The following is an 18,236-nucleotide window of genomic DNA, read 5'->3' on the forward strand; positions in this document are numbered from 1 at the left end:
AGCACCACCAGGAGTAATTCCTGAGTGCTGAGCCAGGAGTAACCCCAGAGCATTGCTGGGTATGGCACGAAAACAAAAACAAGCAAAAACAAAAACAAAAACAAAAACAAAAAAACCCCCAACCCATGGGTTTGACAATTCAGTGTTTCAACGCATCCCCAAAGATACCTGGACCCCTTGCAGACAAAGCAAAGTGCTGTCATCTGCTACCCACCTGTCCATGTCAGCTTCCGGGAGAAGATCATAGCAGCCCTCTGTGTAGTCGTTCTGCAGGCCCTGGCGGTCAGGGAAGTAGTCGGTGGTGAGGGGGAGGCAAGCCGGAGTAGTGAGAGACTTCCAGTCCACTCCAACTGTGCAACAGAAGCCTGGCACTACAGGGGGAGCAGACAGTGTCAGAACTGCCTCGTGTAACAGGGGAAAAAGGTATGTGCGGTCACCAGGGCAGGTGTGGGACACAGGGGAGGGAGAAACAGTTCACAGTGGATTGTGACAAAATTGCCAGGAAAGGGAGGGAGAAGAGGCGAGGGGGGTGAGGGAGGGAAAAAGAGAAAGAGAAACAGAGTCTGTTAGACAATGCAGTGCACGTGCTTATCCGATCCCATCATGCAAATGGGATCCACAGCTGACAAGTCTCAGCTTCTGCTGATTGTAAGCTACAGCTGCAATGCCGGTGAGGTTACAGCAGGGCAGGGCAGGCAGAGTTACATGTGGAAGCAAATCAACATTCCAAGAGCAGAGGGGAAGCTCCAGCCAGAGGCTCTCTGGCGGTCTGCAGGGCGGCTGGGCGGGGAAAGGAGGAGCGCTCAGCTGGATCTGGGAGCAAACAGCACATGGTAGCAGGAATTCAGCAATACTTTCAGAATTGCAAAAATAAGTCAGATCCAAAAGGATACATGGGGAAATCAAGAAAGGGTATCTGGGGCAGTGGGGAGGCTGGGACTTTTAAGAGGTAGGCTTCTGATCCAGGAACAAACGCTGTGATTGGCAGAGTGGGCCCCACCTCCTACGCTTGCTTGCTCGCTGGCTTTCAAGCAGGGTTTCCTTTGCACTGCTGACATTTTGGACTGGGTGATTCTCTGCTGTGTGGGGGCTGTCCCTGCAGGATGCTGAGGAGCAGTTTAGATTGTATTCACTAGGAGCCAGCGGCACCCCCTGGTTGTGAAAACCAAAAATGTCTGCAGCAGTTACATGGTTCAATGGGGAGACGAACATCCCTGGTTAAGAACCACCGAGTCAAAGTTAGTGACATTCAATTATTTTTCCATTCTCCAAGGCCAGAGAGATGGGACAGTATGCCTTGCACACAGGGCATTTGCCTTGCACACAGCCGAACTGGGTTTGATCCTCAGCATCCCATATGGTCCCCTAAGCCTACCAGGAGTGATTCCTGCGAGTATCTCACTCTCCATACGAGAGAGCAGTGCAAAGTGGAAATACACCATGTCTTTAGACTGTCTCTGAGTCTAAAGCGGGACCTTGTCTTTGCACGGTGTGCAGTGTGGAAAACAGCTTATGACCTCACTGGCCCTCACATCCCCTCCAAAGAGCAGGTGTGGTCATGGACCCTGTAAATCCCTGGCCTAGTTGAACCTCCCAAGGTTACAGGGTCAGAGAGTGGTTCAGAGATCTCTGCACCACTACCTAGTACCACAGAGTTCCACATAATTCAAAGCTTAAGTATGAGAAGAGGACTAGGGTGCTAAGTCACACAGGGAAAGGGAAGATTTAACTTGCCAAGGCCCAGCTATAAGCATTACAGACACCTTATGATTGCTTGAGTTTTATTTTAGTGTAGTATGAGTCCTTTTTATATTTCTGTTTTTTTATTTTATTATTATTATTATTATTGCTTTCTGGGTCACACCCGGCAATGCACAGGGGTTACTGCCAGCTTTGCACTCAGGAATTACTCCTGGCACGCTCAGGGGACCTTATGGGATGCTGGAAATCAAACCCAGGTCAGCCGCGTGCAAGGCAAATGCCCTCTCCAGCCCCTGTTTTTATTTCATTATATTTGTGATCATACAGATCAAACCCAGAGCCTTAGACGATGCAAGCCACGTGGTCTAGTGTAGAGTCCCAGATCCAGACCTATTGTGAAGGAACCCATAACATGCAGTCTAATTCTTAAAATTTTAAGTGTCCAGTACAATATTATTAACTTAGGTCAATGTTGTACAATGTTTGTCTATTCCTCTTGTAATCAGTGAAACTTTACATCCACTGATTAGTGACTACCCATTTAGTACTTTCCCTGGGTCCCTGGCAATCAACATTCTGTTCTCTGAATCAGTGGAGTTTAACACACTTGTTAGCTCATTAACACCTCATTAATTCAAAATAGAGCCGCCCCCCCCCCCCCCCCCCCGCCTCCGCCATGATAGTACAGTGAGTAGGGCGCTTGCTTTGCACGTGGCTGACCCAGGTTCAATTCACGGCACTGTACGTGGTTCCCCAAGTCAGCCAGGAGTAATCCCTGAGCGCAGAGCCAGGAGTAAGTACTGAGCACTGCCGGGTGTAGTCCAAAAACAAACTAACAACGATGAAAAAAAAAAATTCAAAATACAGCCCAAAGTAGCCCAATTCATCAACCCAAGCTTTCTGAAAGACCCAGGATGAGTTGCTCCTCTTTACTGGCTAGCACCTGAACAGGAAGAAGAGACTTGACCAAACTACAGTGGAAAGTTGGAAGCAGTAGAGGGTTATATTTGTCATGCCCTCTCTGAGCACTGTAGCTCTCTCACCAGATTTGCTGAACCGGCTTTGGGGGACTATAGTCCAAGAACATGAACTGAAAAAAGAAATACACACTGTATTGTGTGTTGCGTTTGTATTATATGCTATTGCTAAAGAAAGAAAGAAAACAACCTAGAGACTACCCAAAGGGCACCAATAAGATATAATTATTCCAAATGGGATATGTCAATGTGAACAACATAGACATGAGACATGAAGAAATTCCCTATATTAGTGAAATTAATATATTAAATGGAGACAAAAAGAGTCAGTGATGTATACCCACTGGTCGCAGCAAAATAAAATAAGATCTATTAACTGGTAGAATTTATTTTCTAGTATTTTGCTATTAATGTATATTTCATTTTCTTACTATGCAGCTATTTTAAAAGATAAGAATGATCAAAACAAATGCAACATAGTCAGAAAATTTCAACTACAAGTATGTAAACAGATCCACTTCCTATGACTTCTTTCTGAATTTTCCCTGGCATTACCAGCAGACATATAGGAGTTGAGGTCAGCTCTGCACAGGCCTCATGAAGATTCCTCTGCCCGGGGATGGAGCAATAGCACAGTGGGTAGGGTGTTCACCTTGCATGTAACAAACCCAGGTTCGATCCCCAGCATCCCCTATGGTCTCCTGAGCACCACCAGGGGTAATTCCTGAATGCAGAGCCAGAAATAACCCCTAAGCATTGCCAGGTGGAACCAAAAAGAAAAAAAAAAATAAAAAAAGATTCCACTTCCCTTCCCATGTGCCTTTGAATCTCACTCAGGGACAAGTCATTTGGCTATTCCTCTCTCACTGTCCATCGGAGAGGAATGGGCTATAGAGCCTTCCCTTGTCCACTGCCTTTTGGCATCCCAGAACTTCTGGAACAGACTTTCAGACTTCTCTTCCAACAGGGGTCCCCCTTGCTTTCTCATGCCAACATGTCATGTCAACACCACCCAACATCCACCCAGACTCTGCCACCCCTCTTACTTGGATCTGGAGAGGTAGAAACACTGTCCTCTAGCGAATCCTTATTCTGGGTCCTAGGATTCATACCTATGGGAAGATGAAAAGTTTGCTTTAATGAGGCTCATTCTGCAAAGAAATTCTGATGTGTCAGGGCTGAAAAAAAACCAAAGTGTACTAAAAATAAAAATTAAAAAATGCTGAACCAAGTCCAAATTCTGTGACTGCAAAACAATACAATAGAATCAGAGAAAAATAAGAGACCTAAAATCTGCAAATGAACCAAAACTTTACTCTGCGGTTATCAAGGCTATTCTTCTTTGACCCAAAAGACACACACACACACAGAGACATACCCCTTTACAGGCATATATCAAAAAAAAAGCAAATCACTGCTTATTTTAAGAAAATGGATATATTCCAAATTCATCTGAACTAATTAGGGTAACCTTTAGCTGTGCTGGAGCGATAGCACAGCGGGTAGGGCGTTCGCCTTACAAGCGGCCAACATGGCCGACCCGAGTTCGATTCCTCCGCCCCTCTCGGAGAGCCCACCAAGCTACCGAGAGTATTCGATATGCCAGACACAGTAACAACAAAGTCTCCAATGGAGACGTTACTGGGCCCGCTCGAGCAAATCGACGATCAACGGGAGGGCCTTTACCTTTAGCAAATATAAAATAACTTGTTTAAATACTGTTACCCAACCATCATCCTTATCTGGAACATTCTTCCACAAATTATGAATTGCTGGAATATGACATAGGATATCAAAACTCACTACTTTTAGAGAAAAATAATGACTTTAGCTTTAACTGGACTGCAAGGAAAATGAGGATGATTCTTTGAAATACAACGGATGTGACTGATCCTCCCAACTGCCTACAGTGGCCATCTCCAAAAAGAAAGCTGTAGGAGGTGGTAGGAGGGAACATACTTGTGCTTTCTCATGCTAGTTACTTTTGTGTCATCTGAATCTTTTCTAACAAGTATTTAGAAATCCCTCATAAAATGTTTCAAAAGATAAGATGTAACCTGGGAGAAAACATTTAGCAGATAATATATCTGGAAAAGGACTTATATCCAAAGTATATAACAGACTCTCAGAGCACAAGAACAAACTCAAAATTCCTAGCCCATTAAAAAAAAAAATAGGCGAAAAATTTAAAAAGACATGTCCTCAATACAGACGCAAACACTGCACTGCAGTACTGTCCTCCCGTTGTTCATTGATTTGCTCCAGCGGGCCCCAGTAACATCTCCATGGTGAGACTTGTTATTACTGTTTTTGGCATATCGAATACATCACAGGGAGCTTGCCAGGTTCTGCTGTGCGGGCGCGATACTCTCAGTAGCTTGCCGGGCTCTCTAAGAGGGGTGGAGGAATCGAACCCGGGTCCTCGGGTTGGCTGCGTGCAAGACAAACACCCTATCCTCTGTGCTATCACTCCAGACACAAACAAATATATGAAAAGATGATCAAAACCATTAGTTTTTAGGAAAATGGTAAATAACAGGGAAATATTTCTTCTGAATGGTTAGAATGGCTTGTCATTCAGAGTCTAACAGGGATATGGAGAAACTGAAATTCTTAGCCAGTAACTGATGGTAGGAATACAAAATGGTGCACTGCTTAGGAAAATGGTTTTGCGGTTTCTTTAAAAGTTAAATATCTGAAACCAGAGAGACAGCTCAACAAGCTGCAGTGCATGCTTTGAATGCAGGAGGCCTGGGTCCAATTCTCAGCACTCTCTGGTTCCCCAAGAATCACCAGGAACAACTCACCAGCACAGGGCCCAAATGGTCTCTGAGCACTGCTAGATGTGCACGAAATAAAACATACACGAATACATATGCATGTATTTACCATCCAATCAAGTGATTCAACTCCTAGGAATTAGCCCAAGAAAAAGAGAAACGTCTGTTCACACAAATACCTATCCCAGAGCCAAAGAACAAAGGTAAATGCAGCCACTTGCCGAGCATGCGGCTGCACCTATGGCCCCAATTTGAATGCCAGCACCACATATGGTCTCCCGAGCACCTACAGGAGAGACCCCTGAGCAGACACAGGTGTTGTCCCTGAGTACTGCCACATGTGATAAAAACAAAACCCTGCTTCATATATGCTTTATTATGAAAAAAGTCACTAAAATCATTAGCTTTTCAAAGCCTGAAAATAATTCAAGTGTCTTTCAACTGGTTAAATAATCAACTAGCATATGAATAGATGGAGTACTACTTGGCAAGATTAATAAATGGTTACTAATGATGCATGCAACAACTCAGATAAATTTCAGATACATTAAAAAAGCAAAGGCTGTCAAGACTCTCAGGTTTACATGCTGTCTGATTATATGTGCACATCACACTAGGAAAAATGAAACTAGAGAGACAGAAAACAGACCAGTAATAAAGGAATGGGGATGAGAGCAGGGAAGCTGAATACAAAGTGCAGCAGAAGGAATTTAGGGGTAATGGTGGGGCTGGAGCGATAGCACAGCGGGTAGGGCGTTTGCCTTCCATGCAGCCGACCCGGGTTCGGTTCCCAGATCCCATATGGTCCCCTGAGCACTGCCAGGAGTAATTCCTGAGTGCAGAAGCAGGAGTAACTCCTGTGCATTGCCGGGTGTGACCCAAAAACAAAAAAGAAAAAAAAAGAATTTAGGGGTAATGGTATGGTTTTATATCTTGATTGTTTTATATCTTGATTGTTTTATATCTTGATTGTTTTAGGATGATATCTTTTGACCAAAACAATTTTGAAATTACCTTCGGAATTACCTTTAGTAGAGTTAAAAAAAATGAGTAGTCATCATAATAAAATACAATATATTGTCAAATAGTGTTCTACTTAATCCAAACCACACTATAAGGCACATATATGGTAGATGTTATCCTTTTCGGCAGATAAAGAAACAGGCTCAGGGACCAAGAGATAGTATGATGATTAAAGTACATACCCAACCCAAGTTTGATTCCTGGCACCACAGCCCAACCACAGCCAGGTGCAGCCCTGAGGGCCCCTGCTCACCACCAGCATGGCCTGGAAAATCCCCATCATTGAAGCACCACATCCTAGGTCCCTGGCATTGAATAAGTAGCCCAGTTGCCCAAGAATCACCAGTTGCGCCCATGGGCTTGCTTGGGAACACAAAAGAAAAGTAGAGGAGAAGGGAGGGAGAGAGAAGAAGCAGGGAGAAAGGGCAGAGAGAAAAGTTGAGGGAGGCAGAGGAGAGAAAAAAGAAGAAATGGAGAAGAAAAAACAGAAAACAAAAGAGAAAGGCAGAGAAAGAGAAAGAAAAAAGAGAGAGAAAAGGAAAGAAAGGTTCAGAGAAGTTCAATAATTTATTGACGGTCACACAGCAAATAGGTGAAACCTGCATTTAGACTCTTTTTCTTCAAATCAACAAAATCTCTCTTTCCTGACTATCCATCTGGGCAATAACTTTTCACTGTTGAAAATGTTAGCTGTTCTTTGTTAAGAGCCAAAACCATTTGGAGATAAATTTTCTGAAAAAACTATCTTGGTTGACCACATTCATTTTCACTCAATGAAAAAGCATGACTTTAAAAGAGGCAGATGAGGCATATCTTTGTGTTCAGCCTGAGAACTGCTATGAGTTCAATTCGAAGGTTAGCATTCCCCAAACAACCTGAGTGACACAAGTATCAATAGTGCCACCTTACAGATGTAAACTGCCAATCAGATGCTGTCCTTTTTAAAATCATTTGGCCTGGGGGCTGGGGCGATAGCATAGCGGGTAGGACGTTTGCCTTGCTCGCAGCCAACATGGCAGACACAGGTTCGATTCCCAGCACCCCATATGGTCCCCTGAGCACCGCCAGGAGCAATTCCTGAGTGTATGAGCCAGGAGTAACCCCTGAGCATCGCTGGGTGTGACCCAAAAAAGCAAAAAAAAAAAAAAATCATTTGGCCTGTAAGAATTGGAATTCTCATACTAATGAAGAAACAATACAACTTACAATTATACAAGCAACTATTCAAGTTCAAAATGGCAACCAGACATCCCACAGCTGCCACCATGTAAACTCATCCATGGGCCCAGCTTTACAAATTCACAACTAAATCTCAGAAGAGATGTAAGCCAAGCTGTTAGAATTCATGGGTGCATCGGTTTTCTCACTAAAAACTCTGGGGTGCCCCTGAGAGGGGGATGAGAAAAAAAAAAAACCCTGGCACCCACACCCACACTCCCAAGCAGCCGCCATGCCAATGACCCAACTCCACTTCTTTATGACTAATCTCTGCAGAGGCACTGAACTGACAAAAATTTCAGGTTTTCAGGATGGGGCCTTTGCAGAGTGGGGGTGTGCAGCCTGCCCCTTGCCCCCGTACTTCCAGAAGCCCCAGTAGCCACACCCATACCCCACAGGCACCACCATGTAAACTCATCGGCCCACTTCTACACATCTTGGAGTTTGGGCACTTCTATCTTGGGAGTTTCTGGAGCGACAACTCCAAATTTGATGGGAAAATAACAGAAACCAACTAGGCTCAATAAGCAAAAACAATAACACACTGGGGTTGGAGCAATAGAACAGCGGGTAGGGCTATGCCTTGCACATGGCCAACCCAGGTTCAATTCCCAGCATCCCATATGGTTCCCTGAACAACGCCAGGAGTTATTCCTGAGTGCACAAGCCAGGAGTAACCCCTGTGCAACGCTGGGTGTGACCCAAAAAGGAAAAAAAGGAAAAAAAAATAACACAAAGGCTCAATTAGCAACAAACAGCTTTGTGAACTCTCAGAGAAGGATTAAATGAGTCCATAGGGGGATATAAAAATTTTTACAAATTTTCTGTTACTGAAGTATTTTTTCATATCATTCATATCATACCAGCCATTTAATTTTAACAAACAATATAAAACAAATCATTTTACTAAGGGGGCAGGTTTTGGGAGATGTTTGGGAAAATGGGGACAATAGTGGAGGGAAGGTCACTGTGGTGGCGAGATTGGTGTTGGAACATTATAGCGTGCCCATAAAAACTATACTATGAACAACTTTGTAAACCATGGTGTTTAAATAAAGTTTAAAAAGAGGAAATCAGCGCCCGTTCCTCTCTGGAAAGAAAGATGGCGGCCGCACGGGAGCCTTGTGGAAAGCGGGTTTGAGCCGGGCTCGGGGGGGGGGGGAGCAGCGGGGACCTCATGGGAAGGGGGGCTTTGTGGGCCGTCCCCCACGCCCCACCGGGGTCGCCAGCTGCCCCCCACGAGCGGCTCTCCGGCACGGCCACGGCCCCGGAGGCACAAGGACTTAGCACAGAGAACCAGCCGCTTGGAGCAGAAAAGCAAATGGACTTGTGTTGATCCGCGCCACCAAGCCTGCCCGGAGGGGGAAGGGCGTTGACCAGCCCGCCCGTTCCTCTCTGGAAAGAAAGATGGCGGCCGCACGGGAGCCTTGTGGAAAGCGGGTTTGAGCCGGGCTCGGGGGGGGAGCAGCGGGGACCTCATGGGAAGGGGGGCTTTGTGGGCCGTCCCCCACGCCCCACCGGGGTCGCCAGCTGCCCCCCACGAGCGGCTCTCCGGCACGGCCACGGCCCCGGAGGCACAAGGACTTAGCACAGAGAACCAGCCGCTTGGAGCAGAAAAGCAAATGGACTTGTGTTGATCCGCGCCACCAAGCCTGCCCGGAGGGGGAAGGGCGTTGACCAGCCCGCCCGCTCCTCTCTGGAAAGAAAGATGGCGGCCGCACGGGAGCCTTGTGGAAAGCGGGTTTGAGCCGGGCTCGGGGGGGGGGGGGGGAGCAGCGGGGACCTCATGGGAAGGGGGGCTTTGTGGGCCGTCCCCCACGCCCCACCGGGGTCGCCAGCTGCCCCCCACGAGCGGCTCTCCGGCACGGCCACGACTCCAGGACACAGAAACCAATCTCTTAACTAGCTAACTTTTAATAGAAATTCTTCCAGGGTCAATAAGTAAAATAGCAGAAATTCAAAACCGCGCGGCCGCTATCGCGGCCGCGCGACATCATTTTATTCTTAAACCAAGTTGTAGAAAGCAAATCATTTCACAACGCTGTTTCAGCATGTCTGATTGGGGGGGGGGGGGTGGGTCGTAAACTCTTAACAATAATTGTGCATCTTTTATCGAAATAATCTATCTAGTCAAAGTAGATAGAGTATTAACTAGAACTCATCTACCTCACAAGAATTGGGAGGGGTGGGAGGTGGGGGTCTATTGGGGTTCGGGGTTAAAAATGAGTATCGGTAAAGGGAAATGTATTCGGTATCTACATGACTGAGACCTAAACCCGAAAGCTCTGTAACTTTTCCCACAGTGATTCAATAAATAAATAAATTATAAAAAAAAAAAAAAAAAAAAAAAAAAAAAAAAAAGAGGAAATCAGGGGGCTGGAGCAATAGCACAGCAGGTTAAGGCATTTGCCCTGCACGCGGCCAACCCCAGTTCAGTCCCCGGTATCCCATATGATCCACCAAGCACTGCCAGAAGAAATTCCTGAGTGCAGAGCCAGGAGTAAGCCCTGAGCATTGCTGGGTGTGAATCAAAAGGCAAAATAAATAAATAAATAAATAATTTAAAAATTAAAAAAGGCAACCAATAAAAGGGTTCTCAGAACATCTTTGACTTCTAGATCAGAAACAGACCTGCACATCATTAATGGACACAAGCATGTCTAAGATTTTAAACAACAGTGAAACAACATTGGAAAAAAAAATTTTTTTTTTGGGAACCATACCTGATGGTGTATGCCAGGATTGAACTCAGGACTTTGCACATGCCTGGCATGTGCTCTACCACTTGAGTTACCTTCCCCACTCAAGAAATATTTAAGGACTTCTTTAAAACTACTACAGTTCCCTTGTGGATGAAGCCTGACACACTTCCTTTCTTACTGACTACCACGGAGGTTTTCCTTTTGGTCAAGCAGATTCTAGTTGGTATATGAAAAGTCCAAATAATCCAACATAACAGAAGTGAGACCTCATGGTTAATCAGCTCTGCCCCAACCCAACATCAAACCTCTCTCCAAAGTCCAAAGCCAGACACAGAACATGGAAAGATAATGGTGCAAAAAATCAACTCGGTTTTATCTCTGACGTCTGTTCAGAGTCAGGAATCTGAGCATGTTCTCCTCTGGTTGTTAACCTCAGGCCAAAAGAGGGCAATGAGTCTGGGATCTTTGGGGCCAGTCCCTAGTGACACCTAGAAACCTGAGCCTGGGGCAAATCATTTCTCTTCCCTGGCTGACAGAGACTGCTCCTAACTAAAAACAAAACAAAACTCAACCGCTGCTGGAAAGATAGTACAGTGGACAAGGCATTTTCCCTGTACATGTCCAACCCATGTTTAAACCCCAGCTCCCCATATGGTCCCCTGACCACTACCAGGAATAATCCCTGAGAGTAGAGCCAAGATTAAGGCCAGGGTGCCCCTCTCCATCAACCACCACCACCACAAAACAAACAAACAAACAAACACCTCAACCTGGCCTGGATGAGTAACTCTGAAGCCCTTTCTTCTAAAATTATTATTATTGGTGCCCAACCAGATCATGAGAATGAGTCCTTGGACGCTACCGTGGAAGCAGGAAGAAGAACCAGGACCCCAGAGTAGGAAGGTGAGCCTTAAATGTACTTTGGAGTTCTATTATTCTCAATGTAATATTTTATGCATTAACAAGTGTTTTCTAAGTCTCTGGGAATTAGATACCAGATTGGGTAGAAAGATGGGTAGAAAGATACCTGGTTCTGCTTCCTGCTTGCAGGGCAGCATCCAAGGACTCACCCTCATGATCTGGTTGGGCACCAATATATTATAACTAACTTTATTTTAGTGTTCAGGTGAGATCTACTCCATATATCAAATACTCAACACAAACATGAACATATAAATTCTGTGTCCTATTCCTAAAGAGAAAGAAAACATGGCATCTACTTGTTTCTCCCTTTCAAAATAATCTCTAGAATGCTCATCCCCAAAGAAAGGAAACAAAGGGGATAAAAACTATCTGCACAGGGCTGGGGATGGGGCTCAGTGGCTGCATACTTGTGTTGCATATGGGTTGGCTTTCATCATACAACAAAACCAAGGAGTTGGAGAGATAGCACAGCGGGTAGAGCATCTGCCTTGCACATGACAGACTGGCTCTGACCCTAGCATAGCATATGATCCCCTGAGCATCATCAGAAGTAATCCCTGAGTGAAGAGCCATCAAGTAAACCCTAAGCATCACTGGGTGTGGCCCAAAAAGAAAAACAAAAAACAAAATTGATCTGCACAGTTCCATCATGTAGTAGCCCCTACTAGGAAGCAGGGTAGAAAACAAGTTGAACAGCATAGCTACAAGGCCCCAGCAACAACACTGAAAATCAAATTCTATAGGACCAGGAGGAAAACCCACAGAGACACCACTCCTGTGAATCATGACTCACACATGACTCATGTCCAAGTGCAAGAGAAAATGTGAGTCACAATCCAGTGCCTGCAGATGGTGCAAACTGTGTTGCACAGAAAGAAAAGGTGGGGTCACAGATGAGGTTTTCCTGTTTCCTTTCTTTTTCCTTAAATAAATAAATTAAATGTTAACCAGTTGTTTGTTTAGACATACCTTGTCCCAAAATAAGAATCTAACATGGAAATAGTGCCCTAATGAATCTGATCTACTTTTGCTTTTTTGGTTTATTTTTTTAAAAGAAGCCAATTTTATTTATTTATTTGTTTATTTCTTTTCTTTTTTGGGTCACACCCAGCAATGCTCAGGGGTTACTCCTGGCTTTGCACTTAGGAATTACTCCTGGCAGTGCTTGGGGGACCATATGAGATGCCGGGGATCGAACCCGGGCCGGCCATGTGCAAGAAAAACACCCTACCCACTGTGCTATTGCTCCAGCCCCTGAATCTGATCTACTTTTGATCCTTACAATTCAGTGAGGTAGAGAGGCAGACCCAAGAAGATCTTTATGTTTGTTACGCAGATAAAGAGACTGTCAATCAGCAAAGGTTGAAGACTAAACTCCAAAGGCTCTGAAGAGCAGGGCTGAGACTTTGTTCCAGATAATTTTCATCAGAGCACATTCCCTCAATGATCATGTCATCATTCAGCAAAGATCATACATTCAGGGAACAGAGAGATGGCTCAAATGACTGAAACGCATGCTTTGCATGCAGAAATCCTGGGTTTGATCCCCTGCACCATAAGTTTCCCAAGAAGCACTGAACCAAGTACAGTCAACAAACACCACTGGATATGTACACCCCCTCCCCACCACACACACACACACACACACACACACACACACACACACCTCTCAAAAAAAATCTGTCTATATCTATATCTATCTATATTCTTTCTATCTATCTATCTATCTATCTATATATATATATATATATCACATGTTCAAATCACCTATTGTCAGAACAACTCTCAGTCCAGTTCTCAATGGAGAACATTGCCCCAAGGGAGCTGGGAGGAGCTACTGAGCACCACCAAGTGTGACTCCCCAAAAAAATCAAGGCAAGATTGAAAAGAAAGACTGCCCAAGTCTTTATGCAAAGGAATCAGTTAATTGCTTCTCAAGGGTATAAAAAAAGAAGAAGAAGAAACACATTATTCTACACAGAAAAAAGGTTCAAAGCATTAATTTAATTACTGATATGTTCCATGAACTGTTTAAGATGCGGAGAATAATGTGTTTTGAACAAAATGAATCACTTAATCACTGAACAAAATGAAAACAAAAATAAATCACCCTTATGAAATTTATGATAAAATGTACATGTGAGGGGTCGAAGACATAGTACAACAGGCAGGGCACTTGCCTTGCATACGGCTAACCTGGGTTCAATCCCAGACATCTCATATGGCTCCCCAAGCCCCACCAGAAGTGATCCCTGAGCACAGAGTCAGGAGTAAGCCCTAAGCACTGCTGGGTAGAGCCCCAGAAACAAAAACAAAATTCACAAATGAAAAATGTGAGTATCATAGAGACATATTAGGCAGAGAAGATGGATGGGGAGGGACAGTATAAAAAGCAGCAAATCAGAGGTTCAATCCTTACACTTTGCACTTGAATTCTGAGAGGAGCCACCCACAAGCACTCAGGCAGTGTGACTGACACCACTGCGTAGGGCCCACACCTCCGGCCAAAAAAGAGTGGCAAATCAGGCTACCTCATGAAAGTGAAACCGGCTACGGGAAAACCTCTGGAGTGAAAGGGGGCACTATTAATAATCGTGCAGCAGCACCCTGGGCAAAGGCATAAATATGGATCTTAGCTAAGAAGTTCCCCCCAAATAAGGCCATCGTAGAGGAGGAGAGCAAGGAAAGAACCTAAGACAGGGAGTATGCCTGAAAGATCTGGGAACCGTTGGAAATGCAGGAGACGGAAGAATAGGAAATGAGGTCACAGGAGACTGTTGGCTACCATACACCTTCGTCTTTACTTCGAGTACGTTGGAAAACCCTTGGAGAGTTTTAGGCAGACAAGTTTCATGGCCCAGCTTCTATTTTTGGAGGATCACTCTGAATTGCTAAGAGGAAATTAAACTTCGTGGAAGGGCATGGTGGGGCAGTCAGTTACAAGGCTACTGTGGCAATCCAGAGGGAAGCTGACAGCACTGGACCAGAGATGAAGGATAGTGGATAAGGTACTTGCTGTGCACACAGCCTACCCAGGCTATGATCCCTGGCACCATATGTGGTCCCTCAAGCACCACAAGGAGTGATTTGAAGGAAGGAAGGAAGGAAGGAAGGAAGGATTGGAGGGGGGAAGGGGAAGGGAGGGAAAGAAAAAACATGGATTCAGAACTGGCAGTAATGCATACGGTAAGATTCCAGCTATACCCTGAAGACAGATCTAACAATTGGTGATTGCACATAAAAATCAAAATCAAAATGACTTTATTTATTTCCTTTTGAGGCTGGCTAATATATGCTCCCCTTCGAAGACACAAGATCAAAGATGAGAGTTTAAAGACTGTGAGAGCCCAGTGTTTCAACAGATCATTTCCTCATGACGCTTAGTCCCTTTAAAAACACATCTTGGCATCCAGAAGATAGCTTTTGTATGGCGCTTAGCCCCTTTAAAAATACATCTTGGCATCCAGAAGATAGTTTTTGTGGTAAACAACATGTTTAGCATATGCCAGGCCCTGAGTTCAATCCCTAACTGCACATGTCGTCCTACCCCTCCTGGGCACCACCAGCCCATGGAACCATCAGGCCTCACTGCCCAGATGAGAATGGCCTCAGACCACTAGGTGGGCCCCTTAAAGCAAACATACACACAGACATAGACACAGACATAGACACACACACACACGTACACACACACACACATACACACACACACACACACACACACACACACACACACGATTGGTTACAAAAGTGCTGCATCAGGCTTTCTCATCAAGCCCATGTTCTCCCTTGACCATATATCTTGCTTACTTATCTTGTATTTTTGCTTGCTTTTGTCATTCTGGGGAATCCATTTTCTCACCTGAACCTGCATGTTATCTCTTTCTCTCCCCTCAAGTCTTTCTCTCTTGTTTGTTTGTTTTTATTTTTGTTTGGAGTCCATATCTGGTCCATCAGGGCTTACTCCTGGCTCTGCATTCAGGAATTACTCCTGGCAGACTCAGGGGACCATATGTGATCTCAGGAATCGAACCGGGGTTGGCTGCATGCAAGACAAGTGCCCTACCTGCTGGACCATCACTCTGTCCCTCCACTCACATCCTTCTAAGCAAGTTTCATTCAGTAAAATTTCTCTTGCTTCACACACAAAAACAATAATGGATCTGGGCAATGATGACACTATTTAACTACAGTAACCATATTACACTCATTAAAAAATAACAAAACATCAAAGGAGTCCACACCTTCTCTAAATTAAAGATTATAGAATACTTTTATGTAACTGAACAGTTGCATACCAATTAAAAAAATTATTTTGTGGCTTATTCAAGTGCTTCCCACATATGGCAGCTCTGTCTTGGAAATATAAATTTACTTATCAATAAATGTACAAAGACTTTGGAGAGATGAATAAAAACAAACTCTTTCAGTCTAGTGGTAAGACAGATATGGAAATAAACAGTGGGATCATAATGTGCCAATTAGTATGATTAGGTTACATGTATGGAACTATATGGAAACATGCCTAACATTTTCTGGAAAAAAATAGGAGAAAGAACAAGAAGGGAGGGCAATTACCAGGCAGAATCAGGAGTTAGAGACAAGGGAAGCACATTCTATAAGGGAGTAATTCATGCAAAGCAATGTGGGGACAAGGCTATTCTAAGGAGACACAGCATGGCTGGAATATACAATATACTCATCAAACAACAAAGACAATAACAACAGCTCTCATTTGCTGAGCATCCATCATGCTTGCCAAGTCCTATTCCAAGCATTTCACATGGACGATGTCATTAAATAACAAAAACAATCCTCTCAAGTACTATGAAATAAATCTGCCATATGCCTGCCAAGGGGACTGACTTAGGAGAGGGAGGAAGGAAGGAAGGAAGGAAGGAAGGAAGGAAGGAAGGAAGGAAGGAAGGATCCATTAAGGTCTCTCTTATTACTAACCCAGTTTCTAAGTCTTAGCCATAGACCTCTAGAAGTACTGCTGATGAATATACCAATAAATGAAGGGAAATCTCATTATTTTATACTTTGCTACAGACTTAAGTTTCAGAAAAGTTTCAGAAAGCAAATTAACTTGTTCATAACAAAGACATGAAGATGCGCCACATTTTTGTTTTTCAATTTTTCTGTCTCTCACACTCATTTTGTACAGTATCCATGTTTTTAAATTTTTTTTAAATTTGATTTTTGGGTCACACCTGGCAATGCTCAGGAGTTACTCCTAGCTCTGCACTCAAGAATTACTCCTGGTGGTGCTTGGGGACCATATGAGACGTCAGGGAACTGAATCTGGGTCAGTCGTATACAAGGCAAACACCCTATCTGCTGTACTATCGCTCCGGTCCCATACAATATCTATTCTTAAAGGCTTCCCAAAATCTGTCCCCTCTCAGCCACAACCATGTTCCCCTAAACCTGACAGGTTCACATGAGAAGCAGCAGTCTTGTATTAGGATAACTGGCCACTAATTTGAGAGATTCATTTAATGCCTCTATTGAACAAATATCTTTGGGCATTAGGTTGCTTTATCCATAAAATATATCTAATGACAATTATCTATGGGATGATGGGACAAGATTCAGAAGACACAAAATGTACATTAATAGAAGTTCATACTCTCTCCTCCCCCATACCACCCACTTAAACTGCTCTCACATTCAAATTCTTCTCCTAGTCAAACTCAACCCTTCAGGTGTGAGGTGTATGCCCACAACCCCAAGCAACTGTTCCATGCTTCTCTCTCCTGATCACACTGCCAGATCATGTCTTTCCTCTCTAAATCCTTCGGATGATTTTTAGGGAGGGTGGGCTTGACCCCCCACCACCCCCCTGCCACCCCATAAAGCTGAAAGCTCTTCTATGCAGAGACCCTTGCTGCTGTCCCTGGTGCTGCCCTCAACAGCAGTGCTCCATCACGACTCACTGACAGATGGGTGATAAATGTGGCTTGACCAGCGTGTTCTGGGCTAAAAACGTAATGTGCAGTCCATTTATAATTCCATGCATTATACAGCACTGCTTCTAAATAGGTCACCCAAAATTGTAGCTGAAATGCTCCCGAAATAGACGTGGCCCTGCTTTTGCCATTCCTCATGTCGCTGCTTGATGTGAGCCTGCTCGGAGCAGCCTGACTCAGCTCTGAGCGGCCGGGTGGGTTACCTGCACCATTGTTGCTAAGCAGGCCGACGGAGAGCTCTTCCGTGCCACTGAAGTTCAAGAAGGACATGCCGTCACCAGGCTGGCGGGAAGTGCTGTGCCTGCAGAGAACAGAGCCCCGTCACTTGGCTTAATGCAGATCATAGCCTTTTATCCTGCCTACCCTGGAGTCCAGGGGGCTCATCAAAAACAGTCCTGAGGCCGGTGAGAGAACCCAAAAGACTGAGCACAAGTTTTGCATGGGGGTATGTGGTGGGGTGCCCAGGTTCAACTCCCAGCACTGCATGGACAGGTCCCCTGAGCCCCTGAACAGAGAAGGGAGTAGCCAGGTGTCACACACACACACACACACACACACACACACACACACACACACACACACACACACACACCCCAGGTAAAAACACCAGCCATTTTTGAATATTCAGCACACAGGCTGGCAACACGGGGACCCATATCACAGGTTCCAAGGCTGCGGTGCTTGGTCTGAGTGCCAGCTCTGGCCTCCTCTGACTCCTTCCCTGGTACCCCAGCTACCTTCCCACTGCCCCGATCGGCTGCCCGCCCCCCACCTCCCATCCCGCCACCACCCCTTCCTTTCTCCCTGCTAACACAGCCAGGAAGATGTGGGGTGCTTGAATAGACAAACCAAGTTAATCTGGTAAAGAGCACCGAAGCCTGCCTGGGTCTCTCATCCAGCCCAGGAATATCAAGATGACTGAAAAAGTGGTCGAAGATT

The 18,236-nt window shown here is 44.9% G+C and overlaps 1 protein-coding gene across 4 annotated transcripts in view; it reads right to left on the reverse strand.

Annotated features, from left to right (window-relative positions):
- The window catches only part of DEPDC5 (DEP domain containing 5, GATOR1 subcomplex subunit), a 152,359-nt gene that overhangs the window by 69,077 nt on the left and 65,046 nt on the right, over positions 1–18,236 (reverse strand). For 2 of the 4 annotated variants that reach the window (XM_056116475.1, XM_056116472.1), the window contains exons 24-26: positions 17,501–17,598; positions 3,725–3,790; positions 215–371 (exon numbers count right to left, since the gene is read on the reverse strand). In XM_056116475.1, coding sequence (XP_055972450.1) covers positions 215–371; positions 3,725–3,790; positions 17,501–17,598 — 321 coding nt within the window. Of the gene's footprint in view, positions 1–214; positions 399–3,724; positions 3,791–17,500; positions 17,599–18,236 lie in introns of all 4 variants that reach the window. The other 2 variants (XM_056116473.1, XM_056116471.1) reach the window with 1 other exon arrangement.

The sequence above is a fragment of the Sorex fumeus genome, unplaced genomic scaffold (assembly GCF_029834395.1).
Source record: "Sorex fumeus unplaced genomic scaffold, SorFum_2.1 ptg000032l, whole genome shotgun sequence".
NCBI classification, from domain to species: Eukaryota; Metazoa; Chordata; class Mammalia; order Eulipotyphla; family Soricidae; genus Sorex; species Sorex fumeus.